Genomic DNA, 21,693 nt, shown 5'->3' with positions numbered 1-21,693 from the left:
GCTAAGGCTGTCCCCTGTTTTGTAGTGACCGGGGAGCAGCGCGGGGATCGAGGAATTTGGCTCGTTGTGGGGTTTTGTAGAAGTTGCGGTTATGCTCAAGCAACCGGTTTTCACAGGGCTGCTGCCGCCGAAGTGCAGGTTCCGGTGCTGCACGTGACAGCAGAAATGGAGCTCTCCCCAGGTTAGATCGGGGAGAGATTAAAAATCAGAGTGAAGCCTCACGGAGAAAAATGCGCGTTTGTAAAGTTCACTTTAAAAAAGCTGCTTTCTTCAGCTACCTGAAAAATCACGGCTCCCACGCTCGGGAAGGGGCCGCCCTCCGCTCCGCTGCTGCTCGCGCAGCTGAACTCAAGCAGCTGCAGCGCCGTTTCCCGCAGGGTTGCAAGCAGTCGGAGGTGACTGGAAAAAGCCATTTACGTTTTTCAAAGTTGTGTAGGAAATTTGGGTACAAAGTTAGTGGAAGGTGCTACATGGAAGATGTCCTTTTTATGGGAAGATGTGAGAAACATTATGAAATTTAGCACTTAAAAGGGATTATTGAAATCGCATGGAAAAGGCATGGGCAGTCTGATTCAGAGGTAAAAATAAAGTGAATTAAAGCCATTTTAACATTGCTTCCAGTATATTTAAATTAAACCAAACTAAAGTGACTCTACTTTTTAGCCTGATTGCCCACAGAGGACTTTAATATGGTTCAGCTAATACTATGTGAACCCAGGCCTTTATTTCAGGGGTCAGTTTTCCTGAGTTTTTCCCGGAGTCCCGGCGCGGTGGGTGCAGCGTGGAGCGTCTGCGGCGCAGCATTTCTCAGCCTTTCCCACATGGTGTCAGCGTCTCTCAACGAGAGGGCTGTGGTTGGTCCTGTTGGCTTGCAAATTTACCCGGGTCATAACCAGAGAGCAGAGGTTTAGCTGGGAGCCTTCTCCCAAGAAGAGCCAGCTTTTTCATCTCCTGGGTGACTGAAGGCGAGAGGAGAGCAGCTTGGAGGGAAGGACGCGGATGAGGTCATGTCCCTGGTCTCTTAAGAAATCACAGCTTTCTGTCTCCACTCTCTGCCCGTTACTGGCGCTGCGTGATGACCGCTGACCGTGATGACCGTGGACTCGGTCTGGCTGTGCCGCGGGCCACTTGGAGCCTGGGGAGGTTGCCAGTGCGTTGTGAGAGTGCCTTCTGTTACCTGTCTTTGCATATAATCTGTGTTTTTTGTCTTCAGATACCTTCCCCTTGCAGGAAGGAGAAGCAAGTGTTTTCATCTCAGTTACTAGTCACCGAAACTTCCTTTTGTAGTGTTGCAGGCCATGTGCCATGACAAACTTGATGCATGTCTGGAGGAAGAAATGCTTTGTGAGGAACGACTCCTTTTGTATTACTGATTATAAAGGGAATTAATTTCCAAGCTGAAGATCACTGTTACTGCTTGGCAAGGAGATACCTCCCTCCTTCCCAGAGGGCCGTACAGCATCTGTGAGGCATGGCCAGTTGTTAGGGCCACGAGGTCTCGGACGCATCCAGGCTCCCCTCTGCTTCCACTTCTCCTGCCCCTCTCCCACCACGTGTTCTGCATGGCTGGAGGGAAGGCGTGGTGTTACTCATGTGCAACACATCTGAGACACGGCTTTGGTTTTGACTGCTCCTTAATGTGCTGGCTAGACCGTGATCCCGAGGGAGAAAGTCTGAGCCTCCCCAGGGAGACGTTACCACCGCGGCGTCAGCCAGCGTGCTGCGGAGCAGGGAGCTGTCTGCTCGGGGCGAGCTGGTGCAGACCGGGTCGCGATGCCCTGCGTGCTCCCCGCTGTAGCTTAGGAGCAGGTCTCTGGGGTGGGCACGTACCAGAAGCCCTAAGTCCCCAGAGAGGAGCAGCTCTTCTGCAAAACTGATGTCTCGCTAGTGCATCGTCTCCGTACCCTCTTGTGTGGGAGCGGCGGCGGCCCTGACGCTGAGGCCGCTGTCACGAGTGGCAGGAGAGCTGCGCGGCACGGCTGCGGTGCTGCAGGACGATGCTCCGCCACCTTCTCGGGCGCAGGGCGAGCCGGCGTGGCGGGTGCACGGCCAACGGCTGCAGCCCATGTAATGCCCCAAACAGGATGAGGAGGTGAGCTGAGGAGGCAGGCTCTGGCAGCGTTTCGGGTCTTGCTTGTGATGGTGTGGAGGCCTTTTCTGTTGTTTGTTATCGGCAGCACGCTTCAAAACAGTCTCCACGTCTCCAGCTGCGTGCCTCTCGGCTGTTTGTTAGGTTGTGCAGGCCGCGCTGGCACCTGAGGGGTTGCTTGTTTGTAGAGGGGTGTGGAGGCCCGCCAGAAGCTGCTGGCAATAAAGAGATTTTGATGAGTCTTGTGAGGATCTGGTTACTCGCCAGGTCTGCTGCAATCCCACCCGAAGCCTGGTGGAAGCCACATCTGTTGGGGTACATCTCTGTGACGTCCAGTGACTCTCACCCTCTGCTTGCGGTCGGGTGATAAAGTTTAAGCAGAAGCAGCGTAGCTACCTGTGACCCTCTGGCAAGGCAGATGAGAACTAACTGCGAAGGTGTTAACCTCTTCAAAGGAGTCTTGTGCAACTCCCTGTTGAAGAGCAGGGCTGAGCTGCAGAGTGGCAATCGCTGCTGGCTGTGTTAGTCATCCAGAGAGAGACTTGTTTTTCCTTCTCCCCCTCCCCGCCCTGGCACAGGGGTAGAGATTCTTTCTCACTGCTTGGTGTGGCCAAAACTTAGAAGAAGAAACGTGTTATATCTCCGAGGCAATCAGTCAACTCTCCCCTTAAAACATGAGCTTCTATTTGTGCAGCTCCGGCGGTGAGCTTTTGCCCTGGTGGTGTTGAATTTTGCTGCGATAGCCCCTGGAGTCTGAAACCAGTTCTGCAGGGAGCTGTATGCAAACGCGAACGCCTGTGTGCATTCGCACCTCCTTCCACATTAACGTTCGCGTGTAGATGGGTGATACCCTGGTAATAAGATGCAAAGCAGTGGGTATACTATAGAAACCGGCAAGGTTGCACTGACTACCTGTGCTGGTTACCCCAATAAACCAGAGAGACCGGAGGCCTTTGTACCCACCAGTCACCCACCAGTTTTGCGCTGGGGTAGTGTGCTCCTGCTGCGGAGGGGAACATTGACTTGACTTTTCTTGTCATTAAAATTGGTAAACCAGAATGCCTAGATTTCTAGACCGCAAGAAGGCCCGCGGGGTCAGGATCTGAGGAAGTCACTGGTGATATCTTGGTCAGACAAAGGTTTTTTGGATGTCCAACTCAGCACCTTCATTTTCAGACAGCTGGGTGGGAAATAGGTTGCCTTTGCTGGGTGTGTGAAACGTAAAAGCTCTAGTGTGTCTTGGAAATGAAGGCTTGAAGGAGTCTTTGGAAAAGGCACGTTGACTTCTGAGTCCCTTCTGCTTGCGAAGATTTTACTTTTTACTACCTAGTTAGTTAAGAGCACTTAAAGAGCACCTTTTTCCTTCTCTGGAGCGTTCAGCCACTTGGAGTTTGGTCGTTACATGAATATAAACCAGGACATCGTCCCAGAGGAGCGCAGCTTTTGCGTTTTACGCTGCTGCGTAGCCTTCAGGACAGGTGGGGACGGAAAGGTGGCTGCGTTTGTCACCGTCCTGTCACCGCACGGGGCTTCTGCAGCAGTCCTGGGGTTCTTCAAGCCTTAGCACACACCTACGTGAAATCCATCTGCTCCTGTTGCAAAGCCAATAAAACTCGCAGCAGCTGGGGGAGAACATACCGAGTGGTTTCTCTTCCCTGTGTTTTTTCAGAAGCACGCTTGGTTGCATGTGTATCACCGTTGGGATTTTACCTCCTCTCCTCTCTCACGTTGCAAAACGTGGAAAATTCATACCAGCTCCCGAGGTAACGCGGAGGCTTTTCATGAAAGGTCCTGTTGCTTTCTGTGGATTTTAGACCATGCTTCTAGTTCAAGAAGAAGGAACTAGAATCGATGTGAGAAGTTCTGATTTTGGTACGGGGCGGTGTGCGCAGACTCTGAATCCGGGAAGGCCTTTGGGACTATTTATTGCACTGGAAATGACTTGGTCTTTTCCTCTCCTGCAGGATGATTCCAGGCATTAGAATTGTCCTTCAGTCACAGAAATTTCCCAATAAAGCACATAATCACTCAAGAACTAGAATTAGGGTTTTGTGCAACAGCGTTCATCAGCAAAGAAAGCAAAGTAAATATCTGCTTGCTATCTTATTTTAGACAATTGAATTAAAAAAACCAAAGCAGCAGGAAGGGAAGTTAGAGTTTCGGTTCCTGCAAACAGATTTGCATGGGTTCAGCAGTGACACATGAGATCATGCCTAGATTGGCCCTGCATCTGCCACGCGTGTGGTAAAGGTGAACCGAAAGTCTCCGTACTTGTTAAGACCTGAATAAGATTTTTGTAACGAGCTGCGGCAGTGGCAGGTGTTTGTTTAATATCAAGAAGATTTGGTTCCGTGCTTGGATAATAGTCTTAGCTCTGTGAAGAACCGGGGTCTTACTGAAAGACAAAAGTGAAGAATAACTTTCCGTGCAGCTTGAAGGCAGGTGAGCCTGCTGTCCAGAGCTGTGCCTGCGCAGGCTTGAAAACTTGCAATTTCTGCAAAATCTAAACACCTGAAGTCTTCTTTTTTGTTCCAGCGAGAGGGCGGGAAGGCTCCCGTAAGTGATACTAGTAACAGAGCTAGGTACTCCGGTTACTACTTTTGCAAAGTGACATTTTATCGCTGTTTTAGTGCTTGGGAAAGAAGTGCAGGATTGACTCAGGTCGCTGAGGAGCAGAGCTAGGGATACGACCCATATTTTCTAAGTCTTGTTCAACGTTTTAACCATCGGATCAGGCTGAGTTTCCTTTCCCCTTACAGTACCACTACTGGAAGCACGCAGACATTGAGGCTACCTTGGCCACGCATCCTTTGGGTGGAATCGCGCAGTGCCGTTCGTGCCAGCACAGAGGGGCAGCCCAGCAGGAAAAGGCCTGGTAGAGAGCAAATATTGCTAGGTAATTTTTTTTTTTTCTCTCATCAGCCACCTTCTTTTTTTCATCTTCTTCCATCTTTCTCGTTCTTACCTTTTTGTACTGTGCATTCAGCTATTAGTACAGATCACCATGAGGAACAAACTGCCCACTTTGGGAAGTGTGTCCAAGAAGAACTCAGCAAAACCCCGCTACGATCCCATCCCTTTGCGTATCTTCTCTTTTTATGGTCAGCTACACCCGAAGCTAGAGAGTTATTCATGGTGTTACGTGTCCATTCTCTTTTCCAGCCCCCGAAGCTTACTCTCACCGCCCCAGGGGCTGTGAGGAGGGTAAGGTGGTCTAGCAGTGGATTGTGCTGCATGGAATGTGCTGCATTAAATGCAGCATGATGCCATTTATCTGGTTATTTTTCCTTATATTCCAACTGCACGTTCTTGTCCCCTCCTTTGTGCCAACAGTAGGCTCTAAGCTGGTCCTGCCTTCTTCCAATCCATAAAAAGTCTCTGCTTTTCAGTCTGGTCAGGCCCTTTGATCTGCTTGCTTTGAGGTCACGAAGCTGCTTGTGATGATACAAATGAGGAGCAGCTGAGGTCTCAGCTGACCTCAGTTTCCCCAGATCTATCTTACAGTGGCTCAGGTAGGAGGGGAGAAAGCCCACCACGGCCCCCAGGCAGGGCAGCTCTGCTGGCAAGCTGGGGAGGAAGATAGTTGGCCATGCAAGTTCTCCCCTGAGATCTGACACCTCCACACCCAGAACAGGAGTTTGGGTTATTTTTCCATATAAAAGAAGATGTGGGGAGAGGAAACCGTAGCCCACTCTCAGCTATTCTGATTGTTGCAGCGTGCCACCGCCCTTCCTGATCACCCACGTGCATTATTTGTAGGGCTTGTTTGCCTCACTCCAGCTCATTCTTTCTTGGGGTGACAAAGACTTCCCTCCCACAGCTACCCGGGTGGCACTTCAGAAACCACAGCCATGCTGGGAGAAGCTTCCCCTTCGCTCACCTATTAATCAGTTCATTCACCAGCAAGCGATGGGAAGCAGCGCCTGGGACAGCACACGAAGGGAGAGGACAAACCAGTACCTGCTCTGAGATGGATGGGAGCCACTGCATTTACTGAGGCTTCATTCCAGTTTATCTCCCCCTAATTCCAGTTTACCTCCCACCCAGCCCAGATCCATTTGGCACTGAGGGCTTTTAAACTGTAACTTGAAAATACACGCTAGCACACATGCGTAGATAAAGAACTGGCAGGGAAGGAGAAATTATTAGCAGCGATCGCTTATTCAGAGCAATGAGGAGTCCAGGGCTTCTGAGCGATGGCGAGGTTTCCCACAGTGACTTGGAGAAGGGGTTGCAGGAACCACCTGGAGCCCACGAGACTACGACTAGGTGGTAGATGGCTCTCCTGCTTCTGATGTAGTTTATTGTGGACCAGTAGCCCCTTTCTGTAATGAGGGCCAGGCTTTATTAATTGGCTTTTAATTGGCTTTTTAAAGAAGATTTGAAACTGAGATTGGTCCTAGTCCCCCAGTGAACTGTAAAAGGAAACTTCTTTCTTTGTCTTGCTGGTGAAAGGTACTAAAATGGATTAAATCCATCCTGAAAATGTACCTTTATCTGTAGTAGAAGCTGTGTGATATGGCTGGGACATTTGTGGCCTAAGGTGTGACCTTGGATGGTTGCTTGGTGGGCTGAGTTTTACTGGTTTAAATCAGGGTTGTAAGTTGGAGTTTCTGGTTTTTTTAGAATTCAGGAACTTTCCTGTTTAAAAGCTTGGTTCACAGCCACCTCTGAGCAATGCAGGGAATTGCTGAAAGCATGGCAGCCTTCCGCAAATCCTCAGTTCTGTTTCATATTTTGTGTTCTCTAGGTTAGAGCTCCTGTTTCAGCAGGCTGCCTCTCCTGCACAAGCGAGCGCCTTGGAGTCGGGGCAGTTGAGACTTCTGACCTACTTGTGGTAAGCAAGACCTCATGTTTATTTGAGGAGCCTTGGGTTTAGACTGTTATCGTCTAGAGTTGTACTGTGGTGCCGTGGTCTTAAGATGCTCCTTATCACCGCTTGAACCTCTGGGCCGGATGCTGAAACTAGCCTAATGCTTTCTCTCTAGGGAGAAACTATGAGAGATGCGCATCGTTTAGCGAAAGCAGAAATGGTCCTTACTTCTGGCACTTGAACGTTAAGCTTCATGTCTTCTGGTTTTCTTTGAGGTTCCTCTCTCTTTGATTCCACGGTTGCAATTATAAGACCCTTTTTGTAAAGGATATTGATCATCCCCATCCTTCTTGAGGCATAAATTAACTGGGGAGGTCAGGAAGGAAGGTTCTGTGCACATTAATCGTGCCACATTGGCCTGCTTGAGTGGCAGAGCTGGATTAGGTAGACAGCTCGTCTCAGCTAGCATGGCAATGACTGCCCTTACCGTGCTTGCAGGTGTTCCAGCCACCAGAGCTGCGGTCACTGCCTCTCCCTGTGAGCAATTTGCACAGTAATACGGTATTTCATTACTGACTTTTTAAATTGAGAAGTGAACGATAAAATATTACACCATAAAAGCTTTTCACATAAACATGATGAGTAGCCATCAGGTATATCCAGCAGTGGAGCAGAGTTAAGGCAGTTGGGTCAACAGTTGAAATAAAGACTCCTACTTAATCTGTTGATGACTTGTTTTACTGTATAATTCATCAACAGGGGAAGTAAACCAACTTTTTTTTCCAGTTAGTTTATTTTACATGCTGTTTTGCCTGCAGGGCAGTACTGACATGAAGCTGGTTGATCAACAAACAGCTCTTGACAGGACCAGAAGGATGTGATAGGGACTACTAGGATACGTACAGGATACATCCTATGGAGGAAACACAATGGAAAAACAAAGGTATTTAAAAAAATTGTTCTAATTTATTTTCCACGAATAGCAAAATACAGTCAGTTTTCAGACTTCAGTGGGGAATCTCAAGTTAGGCTCTTAGGCTAATGTTAACATGATTCATCTGAATAAGTGGCAAATTTGTTCTGTCCATTAAATTTAACAACCCCCCAAGCGATGTACTCTGAAGTCAGTCGCCACCGTCTTGTTGAGGAGGCACCAGATGCAGCTGCCCCAGATGATGCTTTTAGTATCTGATTCGTGTAGAAGCAGCTGCATGTTTTCCAATTTAGACCACATCTAGTCGATAAAGACCTGAAGCCTCTCAGTTGGTAGAAGGGGAATGGCTTTTATCAAATAGGAGATGAGTACAATTGCATGTTTTGGTGAAGCAATTTTCCTTGCTAGAATAAGTTAGGTGAATGTATTTTGCATAAAAAGTTTCAGTTAAAGCAGTGTATTCTCAGGGTACATTCATGTACATATTTCACTTTTTCTGTGTGAAGCAGCTTTACATATATGAATATATGTTAAGAATATATTGTTATTGATGAAGAAAACGAAAAAGACCCCGTGTTATCGGTATTCCTTGCTCTGGCAAAGTTCTCATTAGCCGAGTGTCTTGCCTGAGGAAGGGCTATAGGAACAAACCAAAACCAAATGAGCATTCAGTGTCAGTTGTAACCCCCCCATTTCATATGACACAGAAGCAGCGCTTCTGTACACGTTACGTGGGCGTTATAAAAGAAAATGCGTCAAACGGTTGGATGGGGTTGTACTTCAGCATAGACAGGTAATGCGGAGCAGAATGTGCTTTCTTCCTGAATCCCAGCTCTTGGCAAAATCCCATACCCCAGAGCCAAGTGGTTTATGAAGAAGAATTTATCTAATTATGATGGCAGCCAGCTATATCACTGGCAACGTTGTCTCAAAACCAGCTAATGGAATTCTTTCCTTGGAAGGTTGATTTTAATTCTCATGTCTCTAAAGCAATGTTTTTCGACCTGTGATCCAGAGAGTTCCCTGTATCGCTCCTAATGGGTCCACATGTGGTACTGAAAAAAGTATAAATGTCTTTTTCGTAAGCATGTTTTGCTCTGTATGTCCACTGGAACATGCCTTACTGTTTCCGCAAAACTTTTCCGTACTTTTCCGTGAGGCTACGCACCTCCGCTGAGTTAGCCTGCTCCTGCCCAGCACCACGAGCGGTTCCTGGCCGTGCCCTTTCAGCGCTGACGTCTGGCTCTGGGGAGCGCCGTGCGCTGTGGGGATTAGAGCACGCCGGTCCGTAACAGATGCAGAAACAATTGCAGCAGCTCCTCCCCAGCTGACGTTCAGATGTCCCATGACAGTTCCCAGGGTGTTCGTCTGTCGGTAGGAATCTCTGCTCTTCTAGTAAATGCACCAACTGGCATTACATTCTGGGCTTCTTGTCGAGGTCTTATTCTACATGACAATAATCTGTTGTTCAGCTGCCATGTTCCTTTCAAGTACGTGACCCTAGCAGTGATCTTCAACGCCCGACTGTACTTTGCATTTAAATCAAACCGCAGTGAATGGCATCTTTATTAGCACTGACAGTATGAATGCAAAAGATGTTTTCAATAGCTTATAAGTGAAATACATATCTGACTCAAAAGCCAGCTGCTAAAGTCCTTCTAGAAAGATGCGTTGGTTGGGAAGGGAGAAGAAAACCCACATTCTTGTTTATCTCTTGAGGTCAGCAAGCAATAGCACAGAAGGCCCCCACACGTATGTGAAAATCAGCAGACTGTGTCCGCAGCAGCCGATAAAGCTAGGTACGAGCAAGCTTCAGATACTGGCAGACTGAAGTGGCTGGACCATGGGCCCAACCATATCCTGAATTTGAGAGTCTTGCCTTAAGAAATGCATACGCATTTGCCCTGGGCTTGAATCTTTAAAATTCCGAGGGTTCTGGCACCAGTCCACTAAAACACATGCTTTGTATCAAGCGAGTGAGTAAACAGTCCCTCAGCACATCAGGAGTAGGGATGACATTGGGACAGGCTGGACGGCTGAGTGGTAAAAATTATATTTTAAGCACCTGGCTGGATTGGTGCAGAAGTATCTGTTTCTTAATTTAAGTTTGTATGCTTGGCGATTGGAAAGACATCGGTTATTCGGAGCTTGTAACTAATTTGTTCTTGTGCAAAAAGTTTGAATGTGAACTGTGCTAGCTACCCCCGCGTCGGCCTTGTGCAGGCAGATGCCCTTTCGGAAGCTAAAGGAGGCTTCGTTTCCAGAGCGGAGCAGCATTTCTAAAGCGTTCAAGTCAATGTTGGGATGCAATAACTTGTGCTCCTTGGGATGCGCCTTCTTCATGGGTGAAACGGCAGAAATCACTGCTACAGGCAGAAGTGAAGTGGAATTTGTACTTTTCCTGACAAATGTATAGTTGCCACAATAATATACGCAGTTATTGAAATTATGTATATCGCAGGTATGATTTAGTATTAGTTACGGAAATTTCTCACTTTTCATGGGGGAAGGCAGAGCAGAGAGTTGTGTGCTAGGATACTTCACAGCTTATATGGTGTATTGGATTAGGCTTCGAGCTTGAGGCTGGTGGTGCTGGTTTGTCTTGAAGACTGAGTCAGTGCAACGGGCATAACTTTTGTAGGTGTGGAAGAGCCATAGGTAGTCTTGTTAAAAGCAACATTCAAAGCAAGGCTGATGCTCTTGGAAGGAAAGCTCTAAACCAAGCGATTCTGTTGCACAAATGTCTGTTTCTCTTGGTCTTTGTTGCTTTTAAGGGAAATGTTCTGTTTTGAGCATTTCTTATTTTGATAGGAAAGACTAAAATAAAGGTGAAATGGCATGATGAATTCTAGGCTCACCGGTCTCCCTCTCCCTTGCTTTGCTATTAGTCACAGCTTTATTGAAGTCTTTTCATCCACGGGAGTATTGGCTAGCAGTGCTCGTTGCCTGAAATATGGGAAGGCTCCTGGGTTTTTCCTCTTACAGCTGCCTTTCCTACAGTAAGGGCAGGTCTCGCTCTACCAGTAATTCAGAATAGAGGAAGTGTACAAAACTACTCCAGCCTTCAGCTTGGCCAAAGCCTGCCGGGAGCTTGGCTCATGGGGAGAAGGTGGTGGTTGTCTCTGTCTCCATGGCAAAGGAAAACCTCTTGCTCTCGCGGCAGGTGGACAGCTGCCAGAGGCGCTCCTGGCTCAGGCAGCCCAGCTCCTTCAGAAGCTTGAAGAGGTCGTTGCGGAATTTGACGCCGATGAAGGCGTAGAGGAAAGGATTGAGGCAGCATCGGAAGCAGGCCAGAGTGTAGGTCACATCATCTGCCATGTCAAGCTTCTTGCTCTCCTCACACGAGCTGGTGTGGTTGAAGGCTGAGATGGTCTTGGCCAGCATGACGCTGTTGTAGGGCAGCTGGAAGACAACGAAGACAATTACCACGGCGATGATGACCTTGATGGCTTTATTCTTCTCGAAGTTGCGGGCCTGGAGTAATGTTTTGATGATGATGAGGTAGCAGACAGACATGACCAGCAGGGGAAATAAGAAGCCAAAAACCATTTGGGACACTTTGATGCCAGTGTTGAAGGTCTGCAAGTCATTAGTGATGATGGAACAACGGGGCTGGCTGGCTGAGTTACTTACACCACTGTGAACCAGCTCAGGGATTGAGAGGATGAAGGCCAGGAGCCAAATAAGGATGCAAGTGACCTTGCTAATGAATATCATCCGGGGACGGAAGCGGTGGGCTGAGGCAGCCTGGACAATGGCGAAGTACCTGTCAATGCTGATGGACAGGAGGAGCAGCATCCCGCTGAAGAAACTCATTTTGCAGATGCAATAGACAGCTTTGCAGGCAAACTCCCCAAAAAGCCAGTGCATGGCTGCACTCGTGGCCCAGAAGGGGAGGGTCAGCAGGAAGAGGATGTCTGCCAGAGCCAGGTTCAGCAAATAGATGTCCGTCATGGTCTTGAGCCTCTTGAAGTAGATGTAGGTGAGCATCACCAGCCCGTTCCCCAGCAGCCCCGTGAAGCAGATGAGGGAGTACATGGCTGGGAGGAAGGCAGCGCGGAAGTTACGGACTTCTTCCTTCTCACACAGGATCTCGAACATGGTGTAGTCGATGGTGGCGTTGGAGTCATAGTCATCGGTGACGTTGTTCCCGGTGCAGAACTAGAACGGGGAGAAAAGAAGAGCATATTGGGATGGGTACCGTGCCCCACCGTGGCCGAGTCAGGGGGCCTGGTGCTGGCCTGGGAAGCAGGCAGGAGTACCCAGCTGCAGAGAAGTCCCAGGGAGTTCCCAAGCGTTGGCTCATGCCAGCGTCATCAACAGAGTTGGCAAGGTCTCATGGCTGAAAGCATTTCCCATACGTATGTGGGGTTTGGGGTTTTTTGGGGGCTCGGAGTGGGAATTCCACAAGAAACGTTTACTGCTCAGCCAAAGTAACATCTGCAAACTCTCAAACGTGTGGCTGCTTTCCAGAATGTTTCAGGACCCACGTACAGCTATATGTACGTAGTCAGCTGTCGGATAAAATGGGAGAAATAATACATCCTTCAGCGTTCTCTTCTCTCAGCAGGGATAACGTTTCCTCTTGACTGACTCTACTTGTTAGGCACTTTCTACCTTCAGTATTCCCTCCCTTCTCCCATCTGAGATATTGCTGTTGCTCCCATCCCCTTCTCACTTGCGACGGTGCTAGAAGAGGGCTGCAGCGGTTGTGTTTGTAACCGGCAGCGACCTGGCACGGCGAGCGCCGGTGTCCTCCCGGGTTCCCGGTCCTGCTGCCGCCCCGTGCCCCCCAGCGAGGGCTGAGCCCGCCGAGCGGCTGAAGCAGCGCTGCGAGCAAAGGGCTCCATGGGAAGACAAAGCTGGAGCCTCCCAGGGCTGTTTTTTCTGCTAAATTGATAGAGGTGTCAATGAGACCAGGAGGAAGCAGCGAGCGAAGCAGGAAACTTACTGTGCTGGCACGGACACGTTGCTGGTGTCTCATTCAGGCCCCTGCCCCTGATTTAAGTTCTGATTATTCTTGTTTTATCTTCCTACACTGCCATAACCTACAGAGCTGAGTGAGCTTGTGGTCTCTGTGCCCTGCTTTTTTGTGACTTATTAGTCTCCAGTACCTTCTCTCCATTGCACAGAGATGAAAGGTTTCCCCTGGATACCTCTGCCTGTTATCACCGAATATCTTCGCGTGCTCTCCATCTTGGGCAGGCTTGGCTTTCACCACATCCTGCCTGCTCTCTGGAGGCATGCCACCAGCAGTGAAAGGGAAAAGAAACAGGCTGCAAAACTCTCCCTGCTCTGCTGAGCCTCTCGGAGAGCCCGAGCCGGGGGCCATGGCATGGCGGAGGCTGCTCCTGCGGTTGTGGGAGCGCGAGCGCCGGGGCCAGGCCCGCGGTTCAGGAGCAGGTCACGGCACAGCTCGGTGCTTTGGGTTCTCCTTCCCGCTTTGGATTTACTCTGAGCAGGAACAGGTAGAGGAAGATGCTGAACTCTTCCTCCTTGGGCACATCAGCTCTTCAAGACTGACCTCGGTCAAAGCCCAGCACTGTGACCAGGCGTTTGGAAAGAGCCGCGAGCTGGCTCTTCACAAGCGCTCGGCGTAGGATGCTCTCGCCTTTCCTGAAAATGCTCATTTTGGTGCTAGAAGGGGACTTGGTTCTAACAGTCCGGGCCATCTTAAAATCGCAGTGTGTGTTGTTTCTGTTCTCTCTTTGTTTTCATTCCTTTTGTTTGTTTTTTCCTCCGGCTTCTAGCACTGCTCTGCTGCCTCACCGCCCACCTCCGCGCGGGCTGCATCCTCGGTGCGAGCAGCCCTGTCCCCACGCATCTCTGCAGGCCTGTGGGTGGCTGCTTTTTGCCTGCCAAAGTCTTCGAGATCTCTCTTTACCCACAACACAAGGCAGCTGGATTTCAACAATGTTGTTTTTAATATCTTACCTGAAAAATTAGAGGAAGGCTGAAAACAAGGGTGACCTTTAACTGCTTGCCTATAGAAGAAGGAGACAGTGTGTTAGTGTTGGCAGTTGAGTGGGGGTTTCCACATGATGCTCACTTTGAAAAAGCAGTGGTAGCATACGTGACCATGGCATTCTCGATACCGCAAAGCTCCCCGCGGCTGGGTAACCTAAAACCCGATGAAGATGCTAACAGGATAGCCCAGGGCGACATAACAAGTTACTCTCAGAGCACAGAGTAAGTCTCAGGAGTCTGGTCCCTCCAGTTTCATCTGTAAAGGCTGATAGCTAAAGGCAGTTAACTCTTGCATAGTGTAACAATTTTTATTTTATCCATTCCCCCCCCCCCCCCCCCCCCCCCCCCCAGTCAGCAGCCTGTCTCCTGGCCTTGTTCTGAGCTGTGAGGTGGCAGCATACTCAACCCATGGAAAAACATACAGCTGTGAGTGCAATAAATTTGGCCCAGCTGTTCCCTGACAGTGCGGTGACTGGGCTGCAGAACAGGAAAGCTCTGCTCCCTGCAGCGTAGACATAACTGAAGGTGGCTGAAATTTATTGCTTGCCTCCAAATGTCAGCCTTGGCTTCTGCTGCCTTTGGATACGGAGATACAGGATGCTGACAGCTGGGAGGAAAAATTAAATTCAGAGCCAGGTGTGATAATGGTGAGAGCAATCTCAGACAAACAGCTCTTCCTGCTGTGGTTAGCAGGGGCACAGAGGCCAGTGAAAGCTTTCTCTTCGCTCTATTTAAAGCACTACCAGCATCTACCTCAGGCAGTTGTGACTGAAAGTTGCTCAAGCTAGAAGGTGACCTGGCAACTAAGAAAGCCCTCGCCTCTGCTCCGGCACGGGCAGAAGATGCGTCCTTTCTTGAAGGAGAGTTGGCATCGGCTGCTCTGAGCATCATGCTGCTCATCCTAGGATGTCTCTCTAGGCGCTGGCTAGGTCCCCGCGCCGCAGCCCCTCGCTTCCCTGCCGAGTACCTGGCCCAGGGTCACTGAGCCAGGCTGGGGCAGAGGCAGGAGATGCCTTCGGCTTCAGCTGCCTGCTTCTTTTGGGGAGTATGGCTTTCTCCCCGTGGATAAGCCTGTTCATAAATTTGGCCGATTCCTTTGCCTCTTGTGCTTAGCAGTCTGTTAGGCACAGCTATGTGCTGTTTCTTCGCAGAGCTCCTTTGCGCCCTTCCCTGCTCTGCCAGTCTCCTGTTCAGGTATTGCACTGGACCTGGATGATGAACTTCTACTTCTTCAGGTAACCGCAACCGTTGCGCCAGCATCCCCGCTTTAGTCACGTGCAATAGCATCGTTACCAACAGAAATAGTTACTTTGGTATCTGTGATGGGCGATGCTTGCTCATACGTGAGTGGCGATGTGCGGGTGAGAGATCCGCAGCCCCATCTGAAAAAACCCCTCGTACTTCTGATCCCCAGAGCCTCTACGTGAGCTTCCCACTGTGTCTCACAGAAGTTTGTGCCTCGCCTTCCTCCCTGATTTTCATCTTTTATACTCATGCAGTTGGTGCTTGTTTATGTTCATACACCCCTTGCCTTCTCTGAATCCTCCTGGGGGAATCTGAAAAGCGTTGTAGTGCACCGTTAGTGCAGTTTACGGTCAGGAGCGGAGTACGCCAAGGCTGGGCTTGGGGCGTAAGGGGAGGCTTGGCTCAACGCTTCTGTCTGTATTTTCTGCGTCCAGTGGCTTTTGCTCTGGTCAGTCCCAGACGTCAGGAAGAGGTTTAGGCGAGCGTCTGGTGTAGCCATCTCTACCTTCAAGCTGCTGATACAACTTTTGCATATTACACACAGGAAATACACTGAAAACCCAAACCACTTAAACCTGCTGGGTGAATTTAAGAAAGCCTAGACTGTAATAGCCCTCCCTGCACAGGACACAGGCATGGGGTCCCTGACCTCTGCAAAAGAACCCCAGCCATCGGGGTCTTTAGTTTTCTGTTCCACTTCCTTGCCAGCCCGCTTTCCAGGGCGCTCCTGGAGTCGGTGCTGGTGTCTGCCTGTGCCTGTTGGCGGGTAATAATGAACTCCGCTGGCCCACCCCAGCCGCGCTGGGCAGGGGCTGAGGCCTCAAAGGCAGCTGCCTTCCTCGACGCTGTGTACCAGGGGGGCAGAGGAGAAGAGCCGCGCTCAGTCCACAGAGGAAGGACACCAGCCTCGGGCCGATGCCAGCGGGGCATGGCGCTCAGCTTTGCGCTCAGCGTCATTGCTGGGTTTGCGTTTTTTGGCCACCTCAGGCCAAGGGCGCGGTGCCGCCCAGTGCCAGGCTGGCCCACCAGCACGGCCAGCCCAGGGCACTTGTCCCCTTCCCCTGCTCCTTTTCCATCTCCCCTTCAAGCCCCAGCACCAGCCCAGCCCTTAATTAATCTGAGAAGTCACGGGTGCACAGCCCCGGGGAGTGCTGTTCTGTTCTGTTGGGTTTTTTTCGTAACACACTGAAGTGTCTAACAAAATAGGACTGATAAAGTGACTCAACTAACGATCCTGAAACAGTTCAGCTATGTATCATTCCTCTGAAGATCTAAACACTTTTTTTTTCCCCCTCTCGGTTGCTGTTTCAAGTATCTTAAATGTCAAGTGATTTTTCAATATAAAAAAAGCTTGCACTGTTTCTCCCCCTCTTTCTGTCCCCCCCGCCTCGGCTTACGCATTTGGAAAGGCATAACCGGAGAGGCAGTGCAGCCTTGTGGTCCTGCCGCACGCGTTTGAGCGAGTCCTTGCGTCACCAGTTTCGGGCAGACTGGACGAAACTGGCTTCTCCCTGCACTGCTCTTAGGGGTCCGGGGCAGCCGGGCTGAGGGAGCAGAAGCAAATGAGTTGCAGAGAGGAAATGAGACATGCTCTGGGAGTTCAGCAGGCGGTTTTAGGTAGCGTTCTTTACTTTTTCTTTTTCCTCTGGCCGTTCTCTGCTGTGGGTATTTTCCTAAAGTTTTGTTCCTCAAAATATTAAGAAACACCCCCCCCTCAAAAAGTCCCCACAAACAGTTGAACTAGAAACCTCATTTATAAAAAGATAGCAAAAGCCCATTACAGCAAATGAGTCAGCCGCGTTCTGAGCCCCATGCCAGCCCCGTGTCCGTCCGAGGCTGGCGACGCGCTGCTGGCTGCGGCGCCCAAAGGCGCGCTCCTGTCCCGCGGGACCTGGGGAAGGGTGGGAAGCAGAGTCGCTCCATGGGAGTGAAAGAGGGAAGGGGTCTGCTCTCTGCTGCCGATGGCGGGGCATGGGGGAGAGGGGACAGCAGCCCACCACGTTCAGAAGTCTTCCTCCCTAGAGCAAGCCCAAGGGGTGGGATTCATCCCATCCTCTTGACGTCTGGTTAGTTGTTTAGGCTCCCTCGATACCAAAGGGAAAGAAACAGGTTTAAGGCATGGTTCAGCTGCCATGGGGTAGGCGTCTGGGGTGCAGTTCATTCCATGCTATGGCAGAGGGTTGGTGCGTGAATTTGGACAGGTGAATGCCATCCTGTTTATCTGAATCTCCATCAGCAGCCAACCTTAAGCAAGATAAAAGAAGCCATAGTAGCAGTGAAACACCCCAGGAAAAGCTTCTGACAGCAAGAAATATTTGGTAGCAAATACCCAGAGAAGGAAAGAGGAGCAGGAACACAACCCTGTAGGATGGTTAAAACTGGACAAAATCCCGCCGGACGAAGCACTGGGTCAGCTCCTACCCGGGCGGGTCAGGCCTAACCAGAGGCAGCGCGGAGGAGCGGCTGCTCGCCTCCGCTGGAGCTGAGGAACGCGCAAAGGGAAAAGCAAGAGTCAGGAACGCTTTGGGGAGCATTGGCAAAGCCGAGCAAACCTGCTCTGGCTAAACCCTCGCGGTGGAAGAATAGTCGTCTGTTGGCCAGAACTGCAAGGCAAAAGTTTGTCTCGAGCGCCTTAGCACACGTGTAGGCAGTGAGTAACGTACTGTTTATATCTTTAAACATGTACCAGTTTCTGGTGCCTCTTCGCTATCAGTATAGTAGGCTTTTGGGGAAAGAACCGGATATTTCTGAGAAAAATTAATCATACTTAAATGATATAATGACTACTGGCAGTTAACAGCTCAGTGCCTGTTCCCCCCTTTCCCCTCTACTTCTCACAACTGGCAGAGGAAAGATACCATCATTTCAGGAGTGAACGGACCCAATGAAACTAAGTCATACTTTTATTTCATGTGTTCATAGATCTGTTACAGAAGAAAGTTAATTATCTGTCTCCACCCCTTTTAGGAAATTGTGAATCAAAAGACAAGATGGGCAGAGATAAGCAGGTTAAAAAATTCATTCTTAAGTAAGCCAGTTGTGTTTCCTACGTAACTTAAAAAAAAAAAAAAGGCACAATAATGCTGTGCATCTTCCAGTGCTGATAAATATTTCTTTCAGAATATTCCTCCAAAATAAAATAGCAGGACAAAAAACCCAAAGCAGGAAAATTGTCAGGTTCTCACTAATTCTTTCTTTTTCCTATCATAATTAACCTTTACCAATTAGCTAAAGTCAGAGTAACAGCTGTCCCCCAAGTACCGAACCCCTTAAAACAGGAACCCTACATGTTGCCAAGGCCAGACGTTTCAATGAGATAAGCGATGTGTGGTGAACAGGTCCAGCCGGGTTACGATGGGTTGGTTTGGATGCAGGGATTCCAGACTTCAGGGATTTCCTAAGCCATCGATGGCTCCAGGAGAAGACTCGCTCTGCCCCTTCCCTGCCCCTGCCTGCTGGGACCCCGCACCTCCAGCCTGCACCGCGCCGGAGCGCTCTGCCTCTCCCCAGTGTTGCTGCCCAGGCTGGGAGACCCCTTCCTAGCTCGGCGCGGGGTTCAGCACCAGCCGCGCTCTGCGTGGCTTCGCGTTCAGACACTGCACGTGCAGCACCCCTCTGCTTAATCCAGAAATCCCTGCAGGCCTTCCAGGAGGGAAAATCCCTGCCTGGAAAATGAGGACTACTTTGAGGGCTGAAACAGCAGGCAAAGATACAAAAAGAAGCGGTTATTTTCCCAGCTGTACCGGACGAGCTCTCTGTGTCATTTTGCATGAGTCACTTAAGTTTTTGCATCTTCATTTCTTCAAAAAAGTGGAGGGCACCCCCCCGCCTTGTGCTGCACCCTAAGGCGCCTGTAGGGAATTGGGTGCTCAAATCTCAGTCTGGCACAGGCTGGCTCTAGTTCTGTCTGCAGCACTTCACACGGGATATCTACGCCTCCCAGCCCTGGGAAGCCTCTCACATCCCAGGTAACTTACAGCTTCGGTTTGGAAATGTCACAGAGAAAAGGCAGTGACAGCTCCCATTTCATCCTGTTACAAAGCTTAACTCCTTACACCGGGAACGAGGCTTTACTGGGATGAACTCTGTGGCCACTGTCCCATCCCTCTCACCACCCTTATCACAGCTCTGACCGTGCTCTCTGGCATAGGGAGGTATTGCTTGTGTCGTAAACCCAGTTTGGTTAATCTGGTTATAAGCTAACTTACCCACCCGAGCTATTGCATTTGTCCCTCGGCCACACTGGGATTAGCGTTTGCAAATATTTGAGTAATAAAAAAAAAATAAACGCAAGTAAAAAAGGAATAAATCATACAGTCTTAGAGGAAAGAAGAGCCTGCATCTTATCTGCCGCATCTCCAAGCCATAGTGCCATTCCGCTCCCACGGCCACCCCCCTACTCAGGCTCCTGGAAGGTGGTGCCTGCAGAGCACTGGGTGTGAAAGAACAATAATAAATGGCAAAAGAAAGTTTGAAACTTCCAGCAAGAAGCAGAAACAAACTGTCTTGTGCCCCCTGGACTCATGGGGTGTCATGAGAAGATGATTCTCTCACTTACTTGCTCTTCTCCATGCTTCGTGATGGGGTAATCCATGGGAATGCAGACCTGGACCAGTGCACTGACTCAGGGCTGCTGCAGCTCCGAGGAGCTGCAAACCCATCATTTTTGCAGCAAAGTTTTGTTGCCGCAGTGGAGATATTCATTAATAGAAACAATTTGCATAAGACTGGAGAGCGTAGCCAACAGTAAACTCGGATACGCTTGCTCCTAATTCCTTGATTTATTCACTGAATTAAAATATTGCCAAGGAGAAGGCATTACCTCTCTCATTTTTTATTAAGAACATGGAAGAAGAAGAGCTCTTCTCACATAATTTGTACATCTGCTTTGGTACAGAATAGCCCCTTGAAATCGCCTCCAAGCCTATTCTTTGTGTGTGTTTGTTTCTGAAGTAATTTATTTGAGTTTTTTGAGCTTGTAAAAGAGAACTTTGCCCTTTCTTTTACATAGTAAATCGGAGAAAGATGAAAGCTTTTTTAATTGTTTAAATATTCTGTTAAAAGTGCTTCATCCCTGTGTCATACGGCATGAATTTGGGCATTATTAATAGAGCTGACGCCAGCCAGAGGCTGCAGGGTAGGTACTCACCACCATCCATGGTCTGGTTTCAAACAGGGATGAAGTCACCGGGTTAGCAAGAGCATCGTCTGGTCCAGCCCAGCCTCAGCGCGCGCAGCTCCCGCCAGAGACCCTCTTTGGGAAACTCTGTCTTTTATACTTCCTGCGCCTCTGCAAGAAGCTCATGACACACCCTGGCGTCGCTGACATTTAGTAGACCCTCCTCCTCCTCCTCCTCGTGCTTTCACCGATGCGGGAGAGCTGTGCTGCGCGCCGCGCTGCCTTCAGACGCTGGGGGTGTTCAGGTGCTTCCTCAGCGCCTGCAGCCGAGGGCTGCACACACGCGCTTTTTACTGAGACTCGGTAAAATGAAGCAGGTTCTGCTTTTGCACTGACAGATGAGAAATGGTCTGTGGTGAAGGGACGAGAGGAGAGACTCTCCTTACTCGTTATCTCTCCTCTCCACAGCAGATCCTGCTTCATCTGCCAGAGCACCCACCAGAACCCAGTGCCGTAGGAAACGGGGAGGATTCCCGTCTCCTCCGCCAGACCCTTTCTGGGGAAGGCGTTCAGCTACCCCATGAAAAACCTCAGTGTGCACGCCTGCCGGCGGCTGGCATCCCTAAGCCCTTCTCCCACATGCTCACAGCATCCTCTCTAGGTTACCAGCAGCTCAAGCGAGTAAGTGGACTTCCCCCACTCTTTCTGCTTTTGGGTGTTTTTGTGTTACCATCTGCAGAGTATCAGCGTGCACCATCTTCCTCAAAAGGTTTTGTGCTTCTGTGGTCCCACGCCTTCCCCACCATCACATTACTGCAGAAGTCTCAGACCTCAGGACATAGCCCTGGGAGGACGTGCAGCACCACCAGCTCCGGCCCCTGCCTTGGCAGGGAGTCGCTTCATCCGATCCCATTCCTAAATGGATTGGCTTCCATACAAATCAGCGCCTTTTGCTTTGTGGCTGTCCAGGGTGGACTCCCGCTCTTGGAACGGACTCCTCTGACAGGTAGAAGCATCACCAGCTCCTCATGAGCTCGCTTTCCTTCCAAGGTGACTCAAAATCATTCGTTTTGGCACCTTGTCCTCAGCATCTTCTTACAATACATCCATGCTGTTACTGCGGCTGGGAGAGATGGAAAACTAAAGCATCAGAGGATGGATCCCAGGCAGAGCTCACATCCCCTAACAGGTTCAAACAAACCCCCTAACAGGGCTTACCCTGGAGTTATGCGTGGAGGTAAGCTGCTGAGTGCTGGAGGAGGGTGGAGCAGCTCAGGGTGGACCGAACGAGCCAGTTCACTCAGCAGGGAGCTGCCAAAGCCGGGGAGACCTGCGGCGTGGAGGAGAGAGCGCGCAGCTCCGGCCATGTTTACGTGGCTGGGAGACACCCAAAAAGGCACTATCCTGCTTCAGCAAATTGAATTAAAGGAAAACCCATCCTACCTATGTTGCACTTAGGGTAATTTAGAGATAATACAGTTACTCCGTGTCAGACAAATAACTCTGTCATTGAACAGCTATTATAA

General features: G+C 49.9%; 1 protein-coding gene and 1 long non-coding RNA gene across 3 annotated transcripts in view; one reads left to right on the top strand and one right to left on the bottom strand.

The window, feature by feature from the left end:
* LOC148054239 (uncharacterized) overlaps positions 1-21,693 on the top strand; it is a 37,209-nt gene that overhangs the window by 3,638 nt on the left and 11,878 nt on the right. For both annotated transcript variants that reach the window (XR_015707418.1, XR_015707419.1), the window contains exons 3-5: positions 4,849-4,985; positions 6,840-6,926; positions 7,721-7,845. This is a non-coding gene — a long non-coding RNA (uncharacterized LOC148054239). The remainder of the gene's footprint in view (positions 1-4,848; positions 4,986-6,839; positions 6,927-7,720; positions 7,846-21,693) is intronic.
* CCR7 (C-C motif chemokine receptor 7) lies at positions 7,855-20,745 on the bottom strand. The gene is made up of 3 exons (XM_009461881.2): positions 20,198-20,745; positions 13,771-13,820; positions 7,855-11,997 (listed from the first exon to the last, which is right to left on the bottom strand). The coding sequence occupies exons 1-3, from the start codon at positions 20,205-20,207 to the stop codon at positions 10,933-10,935; spliced, it is 1,125 nt and encodes a 374-aa protein (XP_009460156.2). The 5' UTR covers positions 20,208-20,745; the 3' UTR covers positions 7,855-10,932.

The sequence above is a fragment of the Nipponia nippon genome, unplaced genomic scaffold, assembly GCF_047370975.1.
Source record: "Nipponia nippon isolate SJK-2023a ecotype South Korea unplaced genomic scaffold, ASM4737097v1 scaffold_32, whole genome shotgun sequence".
NCBI lineage: Eukaryota > Metazoa > Chordata > Aves > Pelecaniformes > Threskiornithidae > Nipponia > Nipponia nippon.
This window is presented reverse-complemented; position numbering and strand designations above follow the sequence as displayed.